This window comes from Peromyscus maniculatus, chromosome 15 (assembly GCF_049852395.1).
Source record: "Peromyscus maniculatus bairdii isolate BWxNUB_F1_BW_parent chromosome 15, HU_Pman_BW_mat_3.1, whole genome shotgun sequence".
In the NCBI taxonomy this organism is placed as follows: domain Eukaryota; kingdom Metazoa; phylum Chordata; class Mammalia; order Rodentia; family Cricetidae; genus Peromyscus; species Peromyscus maniculatus.
In genome coordinates, this window is record NC_134866.1 from 61,264,653 (window position 1) to 61,291,093 (window position 26,441).

The 26,441-nt window shown below is 41.8% G+C and overlaps 1 protein-coding gene across 1 annotated transcript in view; it reads right to left on the reverse strand.

Annotated features, from left to right (window-relative positions):
• Positions 1–26,441, reverse strand: part of Polr3g (RNA polymerase III subunit G) — a 34,649-nt gene that overhangs the window by 5,950 nt on the left and 2,258 nt on the right. Inside the window, exons 2-6 of the mRNA XM_006989819.4 lie at positions 17,311–17,460; positions 13,385–13,514; positions 8,151–8,210; positions 5,752–5,802; positions 4,781–4,863 (exon numbers count right to left, since the gene is read on the reverse strand). Coding sequence (XP_006989881.1) covers positions 4,781–4,863; positions 5,752–5,802; positions 8,151–8,210; positions 13,385–13,514; positions 17,311–17,427 — 441 coding nt within the window. The 5' untranslated portion in view covers positions 17,428–17,460. The remainder of the gene's footprint in view (positions 1–4,780; positions 4,864–5,751; positions 5,803–8,150; positions 8,211–13,384; positions 13,515–17,310; positions 17,461–26,441) is intronic.

A 26,441-nucleotide genomic window follows, 5' to 3' on the forward strand; every position in this document is an offset into this window, starting at 1 on the left:
TCACAATTCTAACTTTATAAATGCCTCAGCACCACCATTTTTTTTCACCTGACGAAGGTGACCTACTTTTAATACCATCGCTATCAGTTCACTAAGTTGGATGACCCTCACTTTACATAAGGGACAGAATTTCACAGGTTTTCTGTGAGATGGGCCCAATAATCATTTTGCATCATAATTAAGGCTTCACAAGAGCTAATTTCTGATTGGTCTTAACACAGTAATTACAAGAATAATTAATAAATTGATGTGTAGGATGCCCCATCGCTAAGACTTCGTGGATTATTCATGAACAGAAGACATATTTTACATCCAGAGAAACTACAACTTAGCTCTTCTTTAACTCCCTAAATACTTACTTTAAAAATTCTTTTAATTCCAATTTGAAATGAAGAAAGGCAAAGGCAAAGAAAAGACCACACTGAACAGACCCAATTTAAATGAATTAATTTTGAATGTGTATGTGTGTGTGGATGCATGTGGGTATGTATATATTTTTGTTTGTTTGTTTGTTTGTTTGTTTTTCGAGACAGGGTTTCTCTGTGTAGCTTTGCGCCTTTCCTGGAACTCACTTGGTAGCCCAGGCTGGCCTCGAACTCACAAAGATCCACCTGGCTCTGCCTCCCGAGTGCTTGGATTAAAGGCGTGCGCCACCACCGCCCGGCTCTGTGGGTATGTATATTAATGTGCTCATGTGTGTGGACATGCCTGTGGAGACTGGAAACTGACATTGGATATCCTCCTCAGCCACACTCCATTTAATTGATTAAAACAGGTTCTGGCTAGTTGTGCCAGCCTTCTGCTTGCCTTAGGGATCCCTTCTCTGTCTCCCAGGCGCTGGGATCACAGGTAGCTGCCGGGTCCACTGGCTTGCATGTGCATGCCCGGAGCTCAAGCCATGCCTGCACAGGAAATGCTTTATCGGAGTCATCCCTCAAGCTCATAACTCTCCATTTTAAAATACATTTCAAGCTATCTTGCCGGCAATTCACTTCACTCAGGCAGAACAAAGTAAAACCAAGACGACCACACTCACAGGATGATTTACCCTGATAATAAACCTTGTGTTGCCTTGGCAGTTATTACAATGATATCAAGTGTACAGTTTCCCAACTGGCAGTCTTCTTGGAAAATTCCAAGTGAACAAAATTTTCACAAACCTTTTGAAACATCTGAGAAACACACATATGATGCTATACTAATATTAATATATGGCTATACTAATATTAATTAATATATGGCTATACTAATATTAATTAATACATGGTATTGTGTCTTTCCTATTTTAGCTAGATCATAAGTAACAAAGCCTACAGCTAAATTCAGTCATAATGGAGGTAGAATGTTATATTTATTTTACTCTGTGAAAAATATATTATTATCTGGAAAAAAAGCCACTAATTATTTTGTAATTAGAAACAAAATTGTTTTATAAAAACAAAAACAAACCTGTATTTTTGAAAGTACAGCATTCATTTAATGTGCTGTAAGGACCAGAGAATCTGTATTTCCATTGTTGCCAAATCAAACAGCTTTAAGCAAACAGCCTCATCTTTCTCTTTACCACATACACCCAAGTAAACCCATAAAGCACTTCAGCGAACTGAGTTAGAAGAGGTATATGCCTTTTACTATGGTCATTACGTCATTCTTTTCAATGAGCTAGCCTCCGTTTTTCTCCTCCGTGAGATTTTACTACTTAGGCTTTCTTTATAGGTTTAAGGAGAAAAGGACTGATATAACATAGACCTCTTGAAAACAGTTAAGATGCAGACACAGAACAGGTCTTCTAGCTCAGACACCATGTACGCAACAAGGAGCCTCCCTGGTGTGATGCAGAAATAAGGCGCGTGTCTCACTTTGCTGCCACAGGATTGTGTGTAAGACTCGAACCTCATGCTGCTTGCTACCTCCATCCAGAGATGCTGTAACAATAAAATGTGATGCTGCTTTTGCTGGCGACAACCAGAAACAACCATTGTTCTGTTACAACTGTAAACACACTAAGATCTCTGTTTAGAATGTTCTGGAAGAGGTGGTAAATGTAAGCAACAAGGAAGCAGTTTGTCCTGAGGAGAAACCACATGCAGCACTTTACGTGCATCTTTTAGAACTCCAAACATTACGGACAGGCAGGGTTTGTGGTCTATAAATTTCACCTCATTTAACCCGACAGTTATTACTATTCCTTCATTGATCTTCCAGATATTATATTTTAGACATAGTATCATCCAGCTCAACTACTGTACAAAAACTAAAAGAGTAAAACTAGCAGCTTTCCATCCAGTAGATGTGCCAAAGAGGTCAGCAGGAGCATACGTGAAACCATCGACTTTCTCCTGTAAGGAATAAGACAACCTACCTGTCGGCTACGTACATGCTCTGCAGGACAGAGTGTACATAAAGAGCTCATCCAATTGCCTGGCACCTACAAGTTCTCAGTAAGTGTTGCTTAATTATCATCATCAAGGCAAATACAAGGGAGTACACGGTATATGGAGATCAATGCGGCCGGCGATCATCAACTGTTTTATACAATACATAAAATAATTGGCCCAACAGTTCTACTTCTAAAAACTACTCTACTCATGTGAAATGACATACTTATTATAAAGTCACAGCATTACTTATAATAGCAAAACATTAGAAGAAACAGTATTCTTGAGCAGAGGATTAATGAAGTTATTAAATAACTATGGTTCATTCTAACAGGGTTGCCCAAGGAAGAATGAGGGAGCTCTGTAGAGTCGGATATGGAACCATGTTCACGACATTTTACAAAGTAATAAAATAGAAATGCAGAAGTGTGACATGCTATCTTTGTTACTAAAAGGGGGAACTCAGGCTGGGTACTTGGCTCAGCATTTAAGAGCCCTGTTGATCTTGCAGAGGACCCAGGTTTCATAACTCCAGTCCCAGGGGATCTTAACCTTGCTTCTGATGTCCACGGACACCAGGCACTCGTGTGATGCACATATATACGTGCAGCCAAAACACTCAGACACATAAAGTATTTCTGAAAGGATATATAAGAAATGTGTACTTTTGGAGTTAACAACAAAGAAAATAAACAGTATGGGCAAGAATGAGAGAACATATTTTTAAGATACTAACCTAAATTTTGTTTGCTTTGCTTAATGCTAGAAAAGTAAGTTCCACAGAATACCAGCTTTGCCTCAATAGAGTCTTCTATATATGCCACAAAGCACTGGGGGAACGGGGAGGAACATGTGCATCCACCAAGGGAGAAGAGGACTTTTCTAAAGAATTCCACTGAATTATGCCAGTGGTTCATGTATCTCTCCCCTCCCCCATGCCCCACTGGACTACAAGGGGGAGTTACGGATACAGTAAAGAGAAGGCCTGGGATCGTGGGTGCTGCTTAGAAAGGGAGAAGAACAGGAAGGGCAGCACAGGAGATGGAAAGGCAGGGCCATGTGCTCCTCCACTGAGGGGCTCGCTCCTCCACACCCAACTTAAGCGCTGGCCCCTCCCCTGCCAACTCCTCATTAAAAAGGGAAGGCTGAAAAGTAAAGGAAGAAGTATGGCCTTTTGTTGAGAGCCACTGGTAGCAGGAGTCCATGGAGTATACAGCAGGTGACAACTAGAGTTCAGAGGGTCAACCTATCAGAACTAAGGGTTCTTTTAGAGGAAACCATCTCGCAAGGTGTTATGGAATTACTGCCTTTTGAATGAAGTGGCTGTCTCTAGTTGTAAACTTCTTGTGCAATAACAGCCATGATTCTCCCCATTTACCGTGCATCTCCATGTTATGTGTACATGTGATCTCACGATTGCAGCTCAATCTTGGGCACAACTTTCCCTTATACATTTGGGGTAATTGCATAACTGTCCCCAGCTGTGCTTATTTTACATAAATCTGGCCAGGGCCATTCTCCAGACAAAAGTATTTCAGCAAAGATACCTTTTTCCAAGGACAAATGCAGATAGATAAACATTAGCTCATCTCACCCACAGGTAGAGAAAATAACCACTGGCAATTAAATCCTCAACTCCTTACCTTCACCCCGGAGTTATTTACACAAGACCCTAATTTAAGGTGGATTTACTGCTCACATTCCTGAGATGATGTTTTAGCCATCTGCTAGTTACTTAGTTAAGGCAGTTACTTCCCACTGACCCAAGGAGATTGTCAAGGCCAGGCAGGTGATAGGTACCAAACTTCTTTCTTATGCAAATTAAGTTTTAATTCCTCCTCAGCCAGGTGCTATTCCCAGATTCCCTAACGGATCTTAGCCTTTAGCTGACCCTACCAGAGAACTCCCCTTTAGTCACTCCCCTTTTGGGTTGTAATTGGAAGCTGACATTTATTGCTTTAAGTGTTGATCCTTATCACCTCTCTGTGACCCTGAAAACTTCAAGCCTCACATGGCTTTACCAAAGAATTACTGTGTGAGTATATATACTGGTTCTCTGAGAGCACTGGGAGGGTAGATGGAGAAGAACAAAGATGAGGACAGATGGAAAGAACTAGATAGAGATGAGAGAACAGCAGAAGGGACTGAGAACAGGAGGGACCAAGAGGAGCTAACGATGAGAACAGAAAAGAAAATGTGTGGATAGACTTGACTTAGAATAAAGTGAATGGACTAAAGAACTCAGTGTGCTTAAGATTCATTTTATATCCCTCAGATTAGAATCCTTAGTTATTGTAGCATCTGATCTGGACTCTGATAGAAATCTCCTCAAGGCGGGCACTTGGGGGGAATTCAGAAACCTTTGATATTTTCCCAGTTCATGTTTGTAATTATAACCTTACCTCAATTTTTTTCAACACATCTGCAGAATTAGTGAGTGAAGGACCTCTGTCTGCAGCTTTGGCTGTTTTGGATTTCGGATCCACTGCAACGAAACAACCAGCTGTTAACCGATATTCCAGAGGAACAGCTGGGTCCCCCAGCTCTCCTCCTACCAGGCACCCACGACGTCATTTCGTAAATTAAGTTCCTCCCACAAAATCACCACACCTCACGGAGCTGGAAACAAATATAATCACTTCACACGCTACTTTTAACGACTACAACCAAGTATATGTTAACCAAGTACTGAAACATCAGTCTCACAAGAGAGAAAATCTACTATAAGGTGATGTCAGACTGAAGCATCAGAATAACAAGCAGAGGTCCTGCCAGGGCTTCTCCATCACGCCTCAGGGGAGCCCATGTAACGGAGCCAGCGCCTAGCAGCTGGGAAGCGAACAGAAGTACGGGGTAACCTGCACTGGCTGAGGGTGGAAGGCTAGGAAAGAGCTTGCACTCGATGGGCTCGAGACCTGTCTTCACAGGGAACATCAAAATGCTTTACTTGCCACCTCGCATACGCGAAAGGAAATGTTTCAACAGCTTTAGGACCTGTAATTGGTTTACTCTAAGCCAAATATTTCATTTTCGGGTTATTCTAAAACAGCAGGGAATAGAGCATTATTTCATATGGAGATTCTGCCAGCTACCAACAAATTTTTATAAACTATAAATTTTTTTCATGATGATAAGGAATGGTCACAGTTCTCTGACGAAATAAAACAACTGTCAACAAGATTAATTCAAGACAATAGAAGGTTCAAAAACGTCAATAGCAACCAAGCTCCAGTAAAATAATGCAAATGCCAGACATTCTTCAGGAAAAAGATTCTACAATGCTGAGGATAACTTCAGGCTGACTTCTGCACTGACAGAATTTCAGCAGTAATCGTTTCCACCCTGGACGACAGTCTCGAGTTAGTGAACATACCTTTTTTGCACTTTTTCCTTGGCATCATCTCTCTCGGAAGTCTTCTCCAGTCTGTGTATATGAAAGAAAGAGTAGAAACGTCTTAGTTTCCTTGGTGGCTCTGGACCTAATTCAGAACACAATGGCAGCTGCACATGCAAAGACTGCAACATTTCTTAGTGTCTGACTGTACAGCCTGGAACCTAACAAACAAACACAGAACCCACAGTAACACAGTGTCTCCTGTAAAGAAAGAGAGCTCATCAAACTGCTTTGAAATGTTGCAATACAGTGTCTTGGAAAGAAGTCATCTGGAAACTCCTTGTGGATGTCAAGATATATATATTATGTAACAATTTTTTTCAAAAGTTAAGGGATGTAATCAAACCCAATACATGTAATATAAAATAAATTATTTTAATAATTATTTGAAATTTTTCAATTAAAAATACTAGTAGTTGTGAATATGTAAATTCTTTCAAATGACTTTCAGTTGTACTAACTAAACAATTCCTTGAATTATTTACTTTCTTTTAATTTGTGGAGGGTGCTAGGAATTGAACTTGGGACCTCATAGGGCCTCATATATGCTAGGCAAGCATTTTAAAATCCTTACCCTCATTTTTAATTTTTAATAATACAGATATACATGACACTGAAGTTTGTAAATACAGATTGAAAGGGGCCAAAGAGATGGCTCAGTGGTAAGAGCACTTCCTGTTAGTCTCCAGCTCCCATGCTAGCGGGCTACAGCCATACGTAACTCCAGCTCTAGGAGATCTGATGCCCTCTTCTGGCTTCCTAAGGCACCTATACACATGTGGTGTAAACACACACACATACACATGTGCACACAACACAAACACATAAATTAAAAAATTTGAAATATCCAAAAAAGACTTAAAGATATTGGCTGCTAATAAAGGGATATCAGTGTATTTGTGCAAATGTTCATCATTTTACCCGCAGTGATAAATTTTGCTTTGAATATATTTTAGTTTCAAACTACTTAGATCATGAGAAAGCATATAAAAAGAATGACCTGGGAGAGGGCTGCACCCTGATCCCACCGTTTAAGATCAACCAGGAAGAGCAGGCCCTCCACCCTGGGAAAGTGGTGAGGCAGCTGAGGACGTGTGCACATTTTCTGAAGGGCAGTTTCTATGAACACGGCTGTCAGAGGTACAAAAGGACGACAGCCTGACGGACAGCGCCGCTTTCAGGAGACCTGATGGTTATTCCGTTTCCATGGCAACCGTTTACTGTTTACAAAGTAAACTGGCTGAATGATGCTTCCTCTGAAGCCCCTCCATCCTGCCTGTTGTAAAACTTCTGAATGCTAACACAAGCTGTCGGGTATGTGTCTATTAAAACAGTACGTGAGCAGCTAAATCTTACTGCCTGTGTCTCCCTGAATAACAGAAAGACTCACAAGTTTGTTTAAAATATCCTTTAAGTTGGGCATTTACTTTCTCCTTAGAAAGTCTCAAATCCGGGGTTGGGGATGAACCCCAGTTGATAAGAGTATTCGCATACCACGGAGAAAGCCTAAATTCAACATCCAGCACCACATAGGACTGGGTGTGATAAAGCAGGCCAGTGGTGGACACAGAAGGGTCAAAGGTCAGCCTAGGAGACACAAGACCCTGCCAACAAAAGAGAGCAAAAAGCCTAAAATCTAAAAGGCTGGCCTGGTGTGGTAGAGCACTACAGTCAAAGCACTCAGGAAGCTGAGGCCGGAGGATCAGGAGTTCTAGGCTAGCATGGACTATATAGAGTAAATGGTGTCTCAACAAACACACACACACACATATATAAAACAACTACAAAACACACTTTTAGACTTTTTTTTTTTTTTTTTTTGAGACAGGGTTTCTCTGTGTAGCTTTGGAGCCTTTCCTGGAACTCGCTCTGTAGACCAGGCTGGCCTCGAACTCATGGAGATCCGCCTGCCTCTGCCTCCCGAGTGCTGGGATTGAAGGCATATGCCACCACCGCCAGGCCCAAGACATTTTTGTTACAGTATAAAAATCTTTTCTTAGTTTCCGAATTATTTTCATTACTAATTAATTACAGGAGGGAAAAGAAGACTCTACTTTCCTATAGTTTAAACAAAGAAAACACCTAAGAACCTAATATATTTTTTGTGGTATGTGATGGAGAAGGTGGTCTTTAAGAAGTACTTTAAGGGGCTGGAAAGATGGCTCAGAGGTTAAGAGCACTTGCTTCCCATCAAAAGGTCACTTTCAAGCCACACCAGGGAGCTCACAACCACCCATAACTCCAGTGACACCAACTCCAGGGCATCTCAGTCCTTCTTCTGGCCTCCATGGCACCCTCACAAACAGGGCACAGACACACATGAACACATACATAAGTAAAACTAAGAAGGAGCTTCAATATGGTCTGATTTATAGTACCTGGAATCCATTCTTCTTTGTATACCTTCATATATCTTTTACTATACCTTTCAATATCATCTAGGGGGGAAAAAGAAAAAAAAAGCACTCATCAGAAACATCAAAACATAAGCCATTCTTTAAAATAACTTAATCCCTAGATAAGGTCTTTTATTCTCATATATCCCTACATTTGTGTGCAGCATATGTAACGGAACCAACGCTGACAAGCTCAGTCGGAGCAACACGGTTACAAATTTGGCAAGAGCAAGGATGGACTAACAGAAACACCAGCCTTGAACCCGTCTCAGCATGAGATGGCCCGCCTAGCCTGGGAGGATAGTCACAAAGGTTCCGAGTCAGGAAGCCACGCCCACACAAAGGTAGAGAGATCTACTCAGCGTTTTCTATGTTCTTGTGCAACTAGCCTCCAGCCTTGGATCTTTTAACTCAGTCTAACTGTGGAACATCGATACCTTAGTGGGGCGGGGCTGATGACTCACCTCCACCAGTTCATTTACACATAATCAGTCTGTGAGGTTCCACAACCGGGAAGGAGGACAGAGGTAGGGAAGCTGAGTGTGGTGAGAGGCTACCTGTTTGGGGAATACAGTGTGTCAGCTGTACGCCTTCTACAAACCATTGAAAGCTCTACAGAGGTGGTGATGCGCGCTACATACAGATTGCACCTGAACGCGCCAGGATCAGCAGAGCCATGGCTGTGTCTTGCTTCTAATTTGTCAGCTTTGCCAGGCAACCCTGATAAAAACCCTTGCCCTTTGCACAAGCAACACAACTAGGAAAACAGAACCAAAGCACAGACATTTGAAAGCACAGCTCACCGTCAAAGGGGCTCAGATAGCAATAAATGACTTGTAATGACATACTGCTATACCCCACAGATCAGTGCCTCACTCTGCCATCATCAGAGAGGCTCTTCTTGAAGTCAATAAATTAGCAGAGACCCATAACTGGACAATGTACAAGTGGGACACACACACACACACACACACACACACAAACTGTGGAGCATTCAGTCCTGAATGGGGTATCTTCAGCAAACTCCTCCCCTCAGTCTCAGATAAAGAATAAGGGGGTAGGACAATTGGAAGAACCAGAGGTGATGGATGACTCCAAGCAAACAATGTCTTTCAGACAGAACAGGACTGATGTGCATACAAACTCACAGAGACTGAGGCAGCGCACACAGGGTCTACACAGGTTCAAGACACATGGGGTGGGAAGTGGACACAGAATCGCAGCCCTAACCAAGAAAACGTTTGTAATTGCTACCCACTGGCAAAGGGAGAAGTCAGTTTTCTCCTGTGGAGTCTCACTAGGTGTATCAACCACACTCCAAGGCAAGCCCCATGTCCAGGAGTAGTTCACCAAAACAAAATGGACTCAATGGACTCATTGTGTGCTTACTGTTTTGTTTAACATTTTGGTCTTGCTGATCTTTCATCTGTTTGTTATGATTTTTCTTTTTGTGTCTTTGTGGGAGTTTTTTGTTTGTTTGTTTCTTGTCTTTTTTGTTTTGATTTGGTTTGGTTTCTTGGTTGTGAAGGAGTTTTGAGAGGCAGAAAGAGAAAGAACAAACTTGGGAAGGTAGAGAGGTGTGGAGGAGCTGGGAGGAATTGGGGAAGAGGAAAACATAATCAAAATATATTGTATAAAAATTTAATCTAAACAATCCAATTAAAAAATGGGGTACAGATCTAAACAGAAGTCTCAGTAGAAGAATCTCAAATGGCTGAGATACATTTAAAGAAATGTTCAACATCCTAGGGGAAATGCAAATTAACACAACTCTGAGATGGTAATCTTACACTAGTCAGAATGACTATGCAAATTAACACATAGAATGACTATGCAAATTAACACAACTCTGACATGGTAATCTTACACTAGTCAGAATGACTAAGATCAAAAACACTGATATTGGAGAGGATGTAGAGCAAGGGGAACACTCCTCAATCGCTGGTGGGAGTGCAAACTTGTACAGCCACTTTGGAAATTGATATGGTGGTTTCTCAGGAAGTTGGGAATCAGTCTACCTCAAGACCCAGCTGTACCACTCTTGAGTATATTCCCAAAGGATGCTCAATCATGCCACAAGCACATTACTCAACTATATTCATAGCAGCTTTATTCATAATAGCCAGAATCTAAAAACAACCTAGATACCCCTCAACCAAAAAATGGATTAAGAAAATGTGGTATATTTATTTACATAATGGAGTATTACTCAGCTGTTAAGAACAATGACATCAAGAAATCTGAAGGCAAATCATCCTGAGTGAAATAACCCAGACCCAGAAAGACAAACATGGTATGCACTCATTCATAAATGGATATTAGCTGTAAAGTAAAGGATAACCATGCTACAATCTACAGCCCCAGAGAAGCTAGGTAGCAATGAGGGCCTAAGGGGGGATGGGGACTCATAGATTTCCCTAGGAAGGGGAAATAGAAGAGATCTCCTGGGTAGAATTGTGGCTAGTGGGGATCTGGTTGAGGAGTAGATGAAGTAGGGGAGTACTGAAAGAGATGTCTTGATATGGGGGGCATTGTGGGGTCAGGCAGAAACCTAGTGCACAAATCTACAATGAGACCCCAGCTAAGACTCCTTTTGCTGAATAGGAATGGCTTTATTGTCTCCTTTTTTCTTTTTCCTTTTCTTTTTTTCTTTTATAAAATGACAAGCATGGGTGACCAGTAATTTTTAAAACTCTATATAATCTGCTTCTGTTTGCTCACTGTCTCTGTCTTTGGTTTTGGCTTCAGTATATCTCCATTTACAATCGTCAAGGATAAATTTCAGTGCACAAATATCAAAACAAAAAAACATGGTCACATGTATTTTAGCAAACAAGATATCAAATTATTATAAATTTTCTGATGACATCTTTCTCAAAGATTTACTGTATAAGGAAGGCATACTTTCTTTTTAATTCCTAAGAATTAAATTTGTATATTCATTGATTTTATATCTGAGACAATCTACCCAAGGTCTTGTCATCTGGGGTCTCAGTCACTTTGCTCATACACTTTGCCTACCATCAGGGGGCAAGGAGCTTCCACCCCTCTGTGCATTTATTTTCTGACTCATGACTAATTATTGTAAAATATCTTCCTATGTAACTTTTCTTCCTTTGGCATTACAAGGAGAAAGCAAAATTTTGAATTCTCAATGTTTTTCAATGAGTGTTAAAATAAAAAGATGAAAGTTTCTGCAAACATTTCATGTTTTCTTAAAAGCTGATATAAGTCAGATATGGTGGTGCATATCTTTAATTCCAGAACTTGGAAGGAATAGGTAGGTACAGCTCTGTGGGTTTGAGGCCATCTTGGTCAACACAGTAAGTTCCAAGGATATCAGAGATACATAGTGAGACCCTATTTCAAACAAACAAACATAACAAAATGCACAAAAATAATATCTGATGTAATAGTTTGGTCGACATAAAAGGAAAACCATACTGATCATGACCTAACTCTCTGAATCTGTAAGCAAACCCCCCAAAATTAAATGTTTTCTCATAAACGTTGCCTTGCTCCTGGTGTGTCTCCTCACAGTGACAGAACAGTAACTAGAACAATGGCCCTACCTAAAACACTCACCCAACTGCTTGAATGAGCTGATACTTTTCAGTTAGACATGCATTTTAATCACATTCCATTAGCTAAACAAGTCTCCTACCTAAAGAAAAATCAGATTTTAATAGGATTAAAGTATACCATGTATGGTTGATTTTTAAAATAAAAATAGGTATTTATTAGTTCTTTTTAAAAATATATAAAATTTTATTTTATTTTTAAATCCAGACAAAAATATGCAACAGAATCAAGTAAAAAAAAATCTCTATTATTGAGGTAAAATTAATCAAACCATTATATACACTCAAGCAGATAAGTCATCAAGATTAAACCTGTCCAACATGCTTGTTATAAACACATGTAATAACATCATCTATACACTTCCTTTTTGACGCAGCCAATGTATGTCTCTTAGAAAGAAAAAAAAGAACAGCTTCAATACTAATGGCATGAACGGATACCATACGAAGTTCTCATGTTTTAATGATGCTGTTTTAAGAACTCAAAGACGATATTGATCTCTAACAATCAATACGTTTTATTGTACTTAAGAACTGCTCATGAGAGGCTCACTTCCTCTGAAACCACTTCCCCTTCCAGCCTGAGACGGCCGAGCCTTCCCAAAGTGTAATTCTTCCTCTGCCTCAACATCAAGAGTGAACACATACTTTATATTTTATGTCATCAGAATATAAGCAATAGACTGAAAATCAGGGTTTTTGAAGATTTTTAGCCTAAACTGTCAGTAATCAGAGGCATCCAGTAAAAAGTTATGAGTTGTGTACAGTGGCAATAATCACAGCATTGCATAGCTAAGAAACAAATGGAAAAAACACTTTATTCATCAGCAGGAAATTAGTGATAATTAACGTTTTGTCCACATAATGGAATAACATGACCATAAGGTTATATTTTCTAAGACTACTAAGAATATTTTAAAAAGCTAATATATTATTGCATTATAAAGGGAAGACACAAAGTATTATGAGTAAGTTTGCAAAGAGAAACTTGTGGTATTGTGTTCCCCCAAATATTGTGCACACTAATAAACTTATCTGGGGTCAGAGACAGAGCAGCCATAATATTAAACATAGAGGATAGGCAGTGGTAGCACACGCCTTTAATCGTAGCATTCCAGAGGCAGAAATCCGTGTGTTCAAGGATACAGACAGACTTGGTGACTCATCACGCCTGTAATCCCAGAAAGCCAGCCTTTAATCCCAGGGAGTGGTGGTAGAAAGCAGAAAGGTATATAAGGCATGAAGACCAGAAACTAGCAGCATTTGGCTGGTTAAGCTTTTAGCTGGTTAAGCTTCAGGCTTTCAAGCAGCAGTTCAGCTGAGAGCCATTTGGGATGAGGACACAGAAGCATCCAGTCTGAGGAAACAAGACCAGCTGAGAAGTTGGCCAGGTGAGGTTAGCTGTGGCTTGCTCTGGTTCTCTGATCTTCCAGTGTTCACCCCAATACCTGTCTCAGGTTTGATTTTATTAATAAGAACTTTTAAGATTCATGCTACAGAAACTCATGGAAGAAAAAGATACAATAAGAATGTTTGTCCTTTTTGACATTTCTGATAAGTAATTTCCTCAAGCTGGTTGCATACCCTGCTTCATCTGTTAGCACCAAGCTGCCTCACGAAGAGCCCAATACACACCTTGTTTCTCTTCAGGGGTCTCAATAAAATAAGGCATTCGCTTCACCGTCTCTCTCAGCTCCTGCTTCAGGGCCAGCATGTAATCTTCATCTTCTCCTGTTTTCAGGGGCACTGGCTTGTAATCTGTGTCCTAGTTACATTGAGAGACAAAGCCTGCTTAAATAAATTGAGGATTTGGGTATTTCTTTTATCCACATTCTAGACAGCGATGCTTTTATGGAAAGACTATGCTGCATGAGCACTAAACTTGACAATCAGCTCAAAAGCTGCTGAGCTTCCAGACAGGTAAGGCTGCCCGCTCCTGTCATCTCAGCGCTTGGGCGGCTGTGGCTCCCAACTCAAGGCTCCCAACTCAGGGCCATCCTGGGGTATAGAGCGAGTTCCAGCACAGCACGGGCTGCAATGTAAAACTGTGTCTAAAAATTTTGAAGAAAATAAAATAATAAAGATGTTGAACTTCTATGATCTAACTTTTTAGCCCATTTCCTTCTTTACTCTCATTTTAGAGGTAGGAAAAAGATTCCACACATATGATGTTTATATGCATGTGCTGTATGAATATATGATCATATGTGTGTATTCATTAAGAAGTGGGCTCCCGGGCTGGAGAGATGGCTCAGAGGTTAAGAGCACTGACTGCTCTTCCAGAGGTCCTGAGTTCAATTCCCAGCAACCACATGGTAGTTCACAACCATCTACAATGAGATCTGGCTCCCTCTTCTGGCCTGCAGACAGAACACTCACTGTATACATAATAAATAAATAAATCTTTAAAAAAAAAAAAAAAAAGTGGGCTCCCAGCATACATGGTAAAGATGCATATGTTTGGAGAGGGTACAGATACAGAATATTTCCAAAGGTGGGTTCTGAATCTACTTAGGCATTCAAAACTATTTCTTGAGCAACTACTGTGTACTGGGCAACAGAACTTACATCCTGAGGATGTAGGTAGGAGAAGGAAGGTACTACAGAGGGAGAGCAAGGAAGGAGAGATAAATGACACCAAGGATGTGTGCAAAAGCCAGAGGAACATTATTTATAAGCGTATATATATGTGTGCTCATATATATAGTTTAAATGGAGTTACACTATGCAGGGTAATAATGCTCCCCACAAGAGCCCTAGACTAAAAAAAACCCCAGTGTCAGGTGTGGGTTGAGTCACTGGTTGGAGTGTCCAAGACACGCCCAAAACAATATAGGCTACAGCCACTGCTCCTCACTGCCTCCCACAGGCTACAGCCACTGCCCCTCACTGCCTCCCACAGGCTACATACAGCCTGTGGTGGTATTTTAATTGTACTGAAATGTGATTTTGATTGTATGTTAATAAAGTTGCCCGGGGGTCAGAGCTATTAGAGCCATAGCAAGAGTGTGGCGGTGGTGGCACACGCCTTTAATCCCAGCACTTGGTAGAAGAGCTAGGTAGATCTCTGTGTGTTCAGGGATACAGCCAGCATTGGAGACATATGCCTTTAAGACCTGGGGGGCGGGGGCTGGAGAGATGGCTCAGAAGTTAAGAGCACTGGCTGTTCTTCCCGAGTTTCTGAGTTCAATTCCCAGCAACCACATGGTGGCTCACAACCATCTGTAATGAGATCTGGTGCCCTCTTCTGGCCTGCAGTCATACATGCTGTATACATAATAAATAAATAAATCTTTAAAAAAATAAAAAATAAAAAAATAAAAAAAAGACCTGGGGGGGGGCGGTACTTACAGACAGTGACGAGGCAGTCACGTGTTTGGGTTTACAACCAATGAGAAGGCAGAACAAAAGACTATGAAAAGACATACACACAGGAAATAGCTCTCTTTTCGGGAAGCTGGGACACCGCAGGAGGAAGGGTGAGATTTTAGCTCTGAGCTCTGACCTCTCGGCTTTCTCTTTTACATTGGTTCTGTATTTCTTATTTAATAAGACGGTTGGTTACATCAACAACAGCCACTGCCCCTCACTGCCCCTACAGGCTACAGCCACTGCCCCTCACTGCCTCCCACAGGCTATAACCACTGCCCCTCACTGCCTCCCACAAGCTACATACAGCCACTGCCCCTCACTGCCTCCCACAGGCTACAGCCACTGCCCCTGACTGCCTCCCACAGGCTACAGCCACTGCCCTTCACTGCCTCCCAGGGCTTTAAGGTGCTGAAGACACCACCTGGGAGCCCCCTCCCTGTGGGTTTGCTCCTGTGGAGATGGAGGGTGCTGTAGGAACTGGCAGAGGAGAAGAGCAGCCAGGAGTCCCACCCAGCCGTAAAGTCTATGAGCAACAATGACTGGCCCAGTGGCGAAGTACCCCCATGGTGCAATCACGGCACTTCTAACTTGGGGGTAATCAACAGCCATCACCTGGATGTAAGGCCCACTCAGTAGGAGGAGATCCATCCCTGATACTGCAAACCCAGCCAGCTACTCCCGGCCGAAGAGGTTCTAGACCCCAGGGAAAACCTACTACTACCAGTTCCCTAGACAAATACAATTCCTAACTGTATTCCAATTACCATCATCCTTATACCCACAGGTAAATTCAGCTCTCCTCACAGAAGCTTCTTTCTGCAGCCCACAGAGGTGCTTACAAAGACCCACAACTGGTCAAAATGCAGCGTAAGAGACTGTGGGGTGCCCTTTTGGTACATCAAGACCACAACCTCTACACCCAGCCTCAGAGGACATCACAAAAGCATGGAATGATGCAAGAGGCAGAGAGTTGAACACCTGAAGTGAGACAGTGTCTTCTGCACACACAGAAGTCGATCCCTGAAATCAGAAGTCGATCCCTGAAATCACAAGTATGGTTGTCAAAACAGATCTGCATAATGACAACAGCAGGTGACGTGGCCTGGTGGAGGGGGAATTCCAAAGCCCCACCCCCAGCTCTGATAAAGAGCTACAGTCAACCAATTGCTGCAGAGAGGGGAAAAGTTTTCTCCAAAAACAAGTCCTCCACGACGTTGTCTAACGTCTCACATTCAGGCCTAACACATGCACACACAAGCAACACTAAATGGACCAGTAGGCTGCGTGTGGGGGTATACATGTTATAATTACTGCATATATAAAGTATATACATGTAATAATTATAAAAGAGGTCGTGAGTTTAAGAGGGAGTGAGGAGGACATGAGAGGAGTTGGAGGGGTGAAAATGATTTAAGTACAGTATTCCTGCATAAAAATCTCAAAACATCCAAAATATATAATTTTTTAGAAAGTATAATTCCTTTATGTGAGTGTCTAGAACAAAGATTCATCTGCCCAGGGTTCTCTACGGCCACAAGTCCTTCAACAAAGGACTTCTCCATCTGAAACAGGAACGGTGAATGCAGGGAATTAATTCAGAGGATCTTGGATCCATGATCAGCTTGGAGCAGCAGCATACACCCATCCGGAAATGTAAGCTACTGTTTTCAATTGAAACATCAGCCTTATGTCCATAAGTTTACAAGCAATCCCTAATGTAGTGGAAATGTTTCTGAACATGAAGTGACTGAGACAAAACAATTAATCAACAGCAATAAACTTGAATAAGAAAAAAGTGGTATAATAAGGAGCAAATTATTTTCTATAAATACAAAATATGAAGAAAATCACTGGGTACATCAGGGGACATCATAAAGCTACTTAAAATATTATTTTGGTAATTAGAATACATTAATAACATCAGTAGAAGACACAAGGATTTCAAATAATTCTTAGTTCACACAGTACTTGTTGCTTGTAGAAAGGTATATTTTGTTCTCTGTATTTAAGAAATTAGTCTGAAAACTCAGACAGGTTCTGAGAATAACCAGTTGTTTGAGAACAAGGTAGAGGCCACACAGCCTTTTATTCTTAGACATGAGGATATCATGATAGAACCATGCATTCAAGCCCTAGACCCCGAAACCATGCAGAAATACATTATGAAAACCGAGCTGTCAGGAACTTACAGGGAACAGCGGAGGGGGCTTCAACACAACATCAGGCAACTTTTCCCCTCGGCTGAAGCCAACAGCCTCAATATTGAAGGTATAGGCAGCACGTCCTCTTCCTTTATTACCAGCCATCGGAACCGACCGCAGCAGAAGTGTGGGCAATCCCTGGAAGACAAGGTTAAACCGTAAGACTTCCTGAATCACACACCAGAGAAAACAAGCATTTTAAAGCAAAATGTAAGATTCTAGCCTTTATATAGCATGGTTGATTTAAAATACTTTTTGACCTGGGTTCAGGGATCTAGGCAGAAGAGTAAGCGCAAAGATTAGAAGAGCCCACAGGGATGGATGACTCCAAGGAAAAAGTGTCTTCCAGGCACAACAGGACTGATGTAAATATGAACTCAGAGACTGTAGCAGCACACACAGGGCCTGCACAGGTTCAAACTGGACAGGCTCCCAGCACTGACGAGGGAAGTAGACACAAACTTCACTAGTAACAAAGAAACCAATAGATGGGGGGGGGGCACCCCTAACCAGGAACTCACTGACACAATACATTTGATACATGCTTGCAAAGGAAAAATTAGTTTTCTCCAATGGTGTCTCACTAGATACAGTACCAACAAGAGCCCCGGAGTAGCTGGACAACACAAAATAAACTCAATGATAATTTTTAAAAAATGTTTATTTCATATTGCTTTGTGGAATTTGTTTAACTGTTTTTTTTTTCTTGCATATTTGGTTTCTGTTTTTGTGAAGAAGGGCTTTGTGTGTGTGTTTCTTGTTTTTGTTTTTTCCAAAGAGAGAGCCCAAGCCAGGGCAGTGCGTCTTTAATCCCAGCACTTGGGAGGCAGAGTCAGGCAGATCCCTGTGAGTTCGAGGCCAGCCTGGTCTACCGAGTTCCAAGACAGCCAGGACAGGACTGCGCAGTGAAACCCTGTCTCAAAGAGCGGGGGGGGGGGGGGGGGGGGGGGGGGGGGGGGGGAACGGGCATAGAGTTGGTGTGTGGAGAGGATCTAGCAGGAGCTGGAGGTGACTCATGAGAATATATTGTATGAAAAAAAATTAATTAAAAAGAAATGTGTACAGGAGCAAGTGATCAAGACAGTAATCTGTTCACACGCCATCACTATGTAGAGATGAAGATGAAAGGCACTCTTTCACCCAGGTCCTCAGGACAGGGCTGACTCTGTCTCCTTTGAGATGCTACCTGAAATGCTCAGCCAACAGACAGAATTCCTTCTCTCTCTATGGCTTGATAACAGGATCTCAGATAAAGAGGAGGAGGAGAAGGAAGAGGAGAAGGAGAAGTGTGTGTGTGGGGGGTACATTCTCCTACGAAGGCTTGTGTGGAGGAGGAGGAGAAGGTTGACATCACCACTGGACATCTTACTTAACTGCTTCTCTACCTTATTTGAAACAAGATCTCTCACTGAACCTGGAGCTCGAGACTGGCTAGTCTGTAAGTCCCAATGATCTACTTTTCTCCATCCCCCAGCACTGAGGTTAGCGACATGTACCACCACTACCACGCAAAGGCCTGATTCTTAAAGTGTGGCTTGTGGTCTTGTATGGGATTGTAGAACTGTGGGTGTCCAAAAAACTTGGCAATAATAAAAGGTTTCTGAATGAACAAAATTTATTAAAAATGTACTATGTAATGAGCCCTCGCCTGCAGGGGCGTCACTGCAGCCTTGTACTGAAGTGGGGCACGAGTCCCAATTGGTCTTACAATAAACACCTGGAGCCACGTATTGGGGTACATACTGAAAGATCAAAGGAAACAAGCCACAGCCACTTCTCACCTCGCCAACTCCTCAGCCAAAAGGGAAGATCCTGTCTCCATGAATCCTCAGACTGAACGCCGGAGTCCTCAGCCGAAAGGGCCTGAGTTCCTGTCTCTTCCCGCCTTATATTCCTTTCTCCACCCAGCCACATCATTTCCTGTCTCAACCTTCCTAGTGCTGGGATTAATGGCGAGTGTGCCTCCCAAATACAAGGAGCAAATACATGAGGTGAGTGACAGGATTGAAGGCGTGTACCAAAACTGCCTGGCCTCTGTGTCTAATCTATGGCTGGCTCTGTCCTCTGATTCTCAGGCAAATTCTGTTTGTTAGAGTACAAACAAAATATCACCACACCAAGGAAAACCACGCACTGGGCATCCTGCAGGTCCTCCCACCACACAATGCAGGCAGTCACTGCCTGGGACACCTCAGCTCAGACTCAGAACTTCTGTATGTTATAAACCGCAGTGAGTCTTTTGCTTTTCTATTTCTATAAAGACAAATACTTTCAATATTTTACAAAGGCTTCTACTTTTTACCAAGTCATTCTTCAGCATGCATCAAAAAACAGTAGATGGCATTGCTGCGAAGTTTGATTTTTAAAATTGCTATTTGAACTGATGACTCGAGTTTCATAAAAACTTGTTTAGCTGGGCTGTGGTGGCACACACCTTTAATCCCAGCACTCGGGAGGCAGAGCCAGGCGGATCTCTGTGAGTTCGAGTCCAGCCTGGGCTACAGAGCAAGTTCCAGGAAAGGTGCAAAGCTACACAGAGAAACTCTGTCTCGAAAAACCAAAACACACACACACACACACACACACACACACACACAAAAAAAAAAACCCACAAAAACAAACAAACAAAAAAACTTGTTTAATGGGTCTAGGCTTGGGATTAAGACAGAATTTCCAATAATTTCAGAAAAGGCTCTAAGACATTTCTGCCAGCACTAATTATAAAATTAAACTACAGGAAAACTCTGAAAACTCTCTGAAGATACTTTACGTCCTGCAATATCAAATACTCAGCAAAATTTAGTTCTTCACGCAACCACACCCAACTTATAGTAGTCATATTTGTTTCATTCTTAATGAATGGTAAAAATATATGTATGCCAAGTAAGTGTTTCAAAATGAATTTATGATTTCCAGTAACTGCGTAATATGTATACATATGTTTACACACTTATATACCTGGGGTATGAATTTATGATTTCCAGTAAGTGTATAATATGTATACATATGTTTACATACGTATATAGCTGGGGTTGTATGAGTTTAAGATTTCCAGTAAGTACATAATATGTATACATATGTTTACACACCTCTACATCCGGGGTGATATAAAATTTCTTAGGTAAGCAGGGGTCAATGGGCGGGAGAAGTTTAGGGAGCCCTGCTTTACAGCATGAGAACTGGGGTGGCTCTTCCTGTGGAATTCCATGGTCAGTGGTAGGGACTGTGAAGATGTATATTCCTGCCACCGTCTTACTGCTGATGTAACAGTGACTAGCATTAACCCTGAGTACCTGGGGCAGTGATTTGACCTCTTAACCGCAGAAGAATGGAGGAACTTTCACTTCTGCCTGCCTAAGGCAATCTCCTTTCTCACGATCACATGGGCAACAGTATCTCAGGACTTCAAACCAGGTCTCTTGTCAGGAGGCAAAGACTATTAATGTCAGTCCTCTTGGTTTTGTGATATTAACGATAAGGGAAGGCCTCCCAAAATAAACAAGGGACTAGCTACTTCTTTGTATATTCTGATTACAATAGGATAACCTGGTCCAAAAGCCTGGAAATCCAAGCTTCCCTCATCATGGGGCCAACATGAACACAACTTTCAACCCTAGCAGTCACTTTCTAAGGACTTGGGTAGCTGAGAAATCCAGAGCAATATAGTTTCTGAACAGTGGCGTCCTTCAGATAACTGTTGAAAATAAAATCGGTGGGGTCCCACAAAGAAAAAGAAAAGGGAGGGAGAGGAGCGAGAGGGAGGTAGTCACACCTCTCTCTAGCAGGAGGCTACAGAATGGAGTTTAAGTTTGTATTCTAAGAAGGCCTCTGGGTACTTCTGATGCACGGGAAAGGTTGTCAGTCACTGAAACCATCAATCAAGATTACTTGGCATGGGATTAGGCAAGAGTGGTCTGGGAATCTTTCTAGATGACTATCACACAGAGCATATGTTGAGACTACCGGAAGGATGCTCCATGGGAAATCTACCTGCTCAGTAGTTCAGTTAAAACACGGCTAAGCATGTCCATAAGGCCCACCTCTGAGGCTTGAAATTAGATTAATTATCCTCAGTGACCTTTGTTTTTAAACAGCAGTCATGAAATGACTGTGAACTGTCACACATCTAGAACCCAGGATGCCATAGGTCAGCCTGTGAGCTCATTTACAGGGAATAAGCAGTACCATATCACTGCACTTTCCGAGGCTCTGTGGCTGTCGGTGTTAATGATCTCATATGTCTAGGGCTCTAGCTACACACAGAAAAATCAAATCAGTGGTGAAATACTGTTTCCTCTCTTCTGTGAATCACCCAATCAGCACAGCGTTTGACTTACTGTAATGGCTGATGCCAAAAACATTTTCAGGAACAACTGTACCTTATACACTTTGTAAATTCATCATTATACATCTGTCATCTACATACCTGACATTTTCCTACATGAGCGCCTGAACATTAAGAAATGATTATATAATCCTGTTATCGTCATTGCAAAGTACAACTGTGGTCTTTTTACTTCAACTGACTTTTACGGTACTATGTACATACACACCAGCAGGACAGACAGATCAATTGACTCCCATGTACCTACCGACCATTCAGCTTCAATAGTTATCAATATATGACTAATTCCTTTTTTATGCTCTCCCAGTCCTGTGACTCGGGTTATTCAAAACTCTTCATTACATATATTCTCTGAGAACTAAAGGAGAGAAAAAAAAAAACAACAATACAACAGAACCACTGTGGAAATCAGTGTGGCGATCTCTCAAAAGAACTATGGTATGCACCAGTCACAGCCTCCTAGGCACACACCCAAAGAACTATCACAGAGATACTTGCACATCCATACTTATGCCATGTCTATTCACAGTAGCAAGAACACAGAATTAGCCCAAATGTCCATCAACAGCCTGCTGTCCATCCACGATGGATAATGAAAATGCAGTACACATGCACAATGGAAATATATTCAGCCACAAAGAGAAATAAAATTATAAAATTTGAGGGAAATGTATAGCACTGGAAAATACTTCTATTAATTGAGGTAGCCCAGGATTGAAAAGATCAATACTGTCTATACTCTCATGTGCAGATCATGGCTTCTGATTTTCAATGTATGTGTATTTACGGGACAGTAAGTAGTCAGGTCAGAAAACTGGACGGGGCCCACGAGGGAAGAAGGGAGCCTTAAGGGAGAGGATGAGATGGAAGAACACACGTGGAATACTGGGAGGGGGAGAAGAGGGGGTGACGGGGAGTTTGGGGATGGGGAGCAGGAGAGGGGCTTGAAGGACCAACCAAAACTAAGTGTGTATAAAAATACTATAAGGTAACGTGCGAATTTGTGAGCTAATTAAAAATTTTAAACCCACATAATATCACACACAAAACTGTTAGTCCTTTATTATCATGTTTTATGTAGACAGCACCCAAACTTCCTCCACATTTACCACCTGAGTCTATAGTTCTTTTGTTCAAGGCAAAAACTTCACATGGCAGTTGGAACGATGTGTCTCTTACATTTCTTTCCAACTGTAAAGCTTCCTCTGTTCTATTTTCCTTACTGTTTATTTATGGGAAAGGCTAGATCGCTGTCATGTAGAGAGCTCGTCATCAGCGCAGGAAGGTACAAGCAAACACTTAGGTTCTGATGCAGCTGGTCTTGAGCAGGGCCTAAGGACTCTGTACCACACGTTCCCAGAGACACCTCTGCAGCTGGGCACAGCTCAAAATGAGCAACAGCCTCCCATGTTCCGGGTGTGAAAGATCACATACCTAAGTCATTAATGCTCTCCTCTGGCCGCTATGTCCAGTGAACAGGTAGACTAAAGGCTTTCTCAGACTTTGGACTGGCTTTCCCACCAGGACGTTTAAGAAATACACTTTTTCTCATTGTATCACAACAGAGTACATTTAATCTCTCTCCTGGTGGCAGTCAGGATGGTCCCTGAGTTAGTTACTATTGGTCTATCTTGCTTAGTATAGGATGCTAATCAGTTTCACCAAATTGTCTAGATCCACTCTTCCATTATAGATTACAAAATGGTGATATACTTTTTTTTTTAAACAGGGCTGCAGACTTGAATGATACATATATTTTCATCATTTTTCTATGTTGCTGGTTGGAGTTCTACTTTTGGGAATTAATTTTTCTCATATACAAGTTACCTTAAAAACAAAGTCCACTCATGAAATCCATCTTAATATTGAAGTTCATTCTATCTGTCTACTGTTAAAAAAAAAAAAAAAGAGGTAAAATACCCAAATGGCTTCATTCCAATTGCTGAGTCACTGAAACATGCTGAGTCGACAAAAAGCTGGTATTTCAAGTATGACAACTGCTGAGTAAGAGGTTCACACCTTTATTCTATGAAACAGCTCCAGGGCCAACAGGCATGGCCAAGACCGCTGTGCTACATTCCAGTCTAGGATCTGTCACTAATTAAAGGTTAAGATTCATTCTTAATCTTTAATTAAGATTAAGTGTGCCAAACTTGTCTGATCACAGGAATTAACTGAGAGACATAAAACATATTGAATCCTGGGGAATAATTGGTTCTCAAACCTAATAAACCAATATCTGGGCCCTGGAAACAAGTTTGGAAAATTCACTGAGAGAGCATTTCAGCTAACACAGTTTAGTCCCCCAAGAAATACACTCTGCAGACTCCAATTTCCTATTTTTATCTTGCAGTCACTGGGCATAAATTGATAATACTAAATATGACCTGCTGCCGGGCGGTGGTGGCGCACACCTTTAATCCCAGCACTTGGGAGGCAGAGCCAGGTGGATCTCTGTGAGAGCAAGATCCAGGACAGACACCAAAACTACACAGAGAAACCCTGTCTCAAAAAACAAAACAAAACAAAACAAAACAAAACTATGACTTGAGGAAAATCCAATCCTAGCTCTTGAGACACCTTCATTACTAGACATCCTATATGCTGTTCTCTTTAATTTGTTGATCCAGACTCGGTACAGCTCCTGTACACAGAATACTTGGGCTGTAAATTCATTTCTTCCCCTGTAACCAGCAACTAAGTTCACAAGTGAGGCCTAGGCATCATGAATCACTTAAATCCTTTACTTGGTTTATCTAATACATTGATCCCCCCCCCCCCCCCCCCCCCCCCCCCGCCAACCTGTCAACACTTTCCTGAGAAAGTGTTGCTGATATTAGGGATTGAACTCGGGGCTTTCAGGAACTGGCAACCATCCACTAATCTTCAGTTGTAGTCTTCTAATTTTTATTGATTTACATTGTAGCATGAATCTTAAACATTCTTATTAATAAGAATTAATAAGGGGCCAGTTATTGGGGTGAATGCTGGTAGATCAGATGCAGAACAAGCCACAGCTATCTCACCTTGCCAGTTCCTCAGCTGGTCCTGTTTTCTCAGACTAGAAGCCTCTGAGTCCTCATCCAGAATGAATCTCAGCTGAACTGTGTTGCTCCAAAGCCTGAAAGCTTAGCCAGCCACATGCTTAACCAGCCAAATGCTTCTAGTTTCTGGTCCTCACGCCTTATATACCTTTCTGCTTTCTACAATCACTCGCTAGATTAAAGGCTTGCTTCCTGGGATTAAAGGCGTGAGTCACCATGCCTGGCTGTTTCCAATATGGCCTTGAACTCACAGAGATCCCAGATGGATTTCTGCCTCTGGAATGCTAGGATTAAAGGCGTGTGCTATCACTGCCTAACTAGTGGCTTTTCTGTTCTCTGACCCCAGATAAGTTTATTAAGGTATACAATATTTTGGGGAACACAATACCACCACATTACATATTTAATTTTTGAGGCACACTGGACTTGAGACCTTTCTACAGCCCAGGCAGGCTGTGAATTGATAATCTTTCTGCTTCAGCATCTAAAGTAGACGAGAGGTCAGGCCTAGCCTCCAAACTTCTTGAATAAAGACATTTTGTTTTCTCTGTTTCCCTGTTATCCAAATCTGTTTAGAATGGCCCAATTTAACTCAGTAATTTACTCAACTAGCATTGAGCATTTTGACAGGTACTGAGCAAAGAACACTAAAACATTAGTCACCCAATTCTTCCTTCAAAACATCCATTCCTTTCAAATATTTGGGCATCTGTATTTACTATAAGTGATCTCTCTCTCCAAGGTCTCACTCAGCTCCCTGGCCAAACACAGCAGATTAAATCTCCCATTTTATAAAAGAGTTAAATGGTTCTAAAAGGTTATTTGATAGTCTCAATCAGTTCCAATCAAAGGCAGGAATAGACTAGGCCTCGGGAAATCCTTTCAATGTCCTATATATATTTTGTGTCTGGAAGCATATGTCTAAACTAATTGACAACCTTTTTAATCCCAGAGATGTAGAATCAACAGGGGAAGTTAGTAACTGCAAAAAGTTGTGAATTTTAAGGTTTTATTTGAAATGTGTGTGAGTATGTGTACATGATTGTAGGTGTCCGTGGAGGTCTGCTGGAGTTACTGGCGGCTGTGAGCCACTTGGTGTGAGAGCTGGCAACTGAACTCAGGTCCTCTACAAGAGTAGCATGAGATCTTCACTGCCAAGCCATCTCTCCGGTCCCTCAAAATCTGAATTTTAAAATACAACATCAACAAAGCAGCGCCGCCCCTTCCATTTAGAAACTGTTCCGAGAGGTCTGAAAACAAGCGTTGTTCAAGAGAGGAAAGTCTATCCTAATCAACTCTCAATACAATCTCCTGGAAGAGTCTGAGCCAATCTCTGCAGTTCCTCCTAGGTCTAAACTGTCCTGAGTTGTGATTGTGATATAAATGCGCTGTCCTCATGTCGTACACTGCCTTACACCTTAACCAGATGACTGAATGTCCAAGTTGCAGGAAGCCAGGGGAGGCAATGGAAACCAGGCCACAGTATCTCTGAATGACTTGCAACTTGCTCTAGTCAAGAGCCTGACTCTCCCCTGGCTGTGTCCTCCGCTCACTGGCAGAAGACTCCTAGCGTGAGTTCCCTGCTGTTCCCCTTCCTTCCCTTCTGCTTTAGCTCAGGACTCAGCATCTCCCATCTGACCTTCCCAATGGACCAGACTTCCTACGTTCAGGTTCTTGGTTTCAATTCACTCTCTAGTCATTTTAATAGAAGGCAAATCTTTACAGTCCTG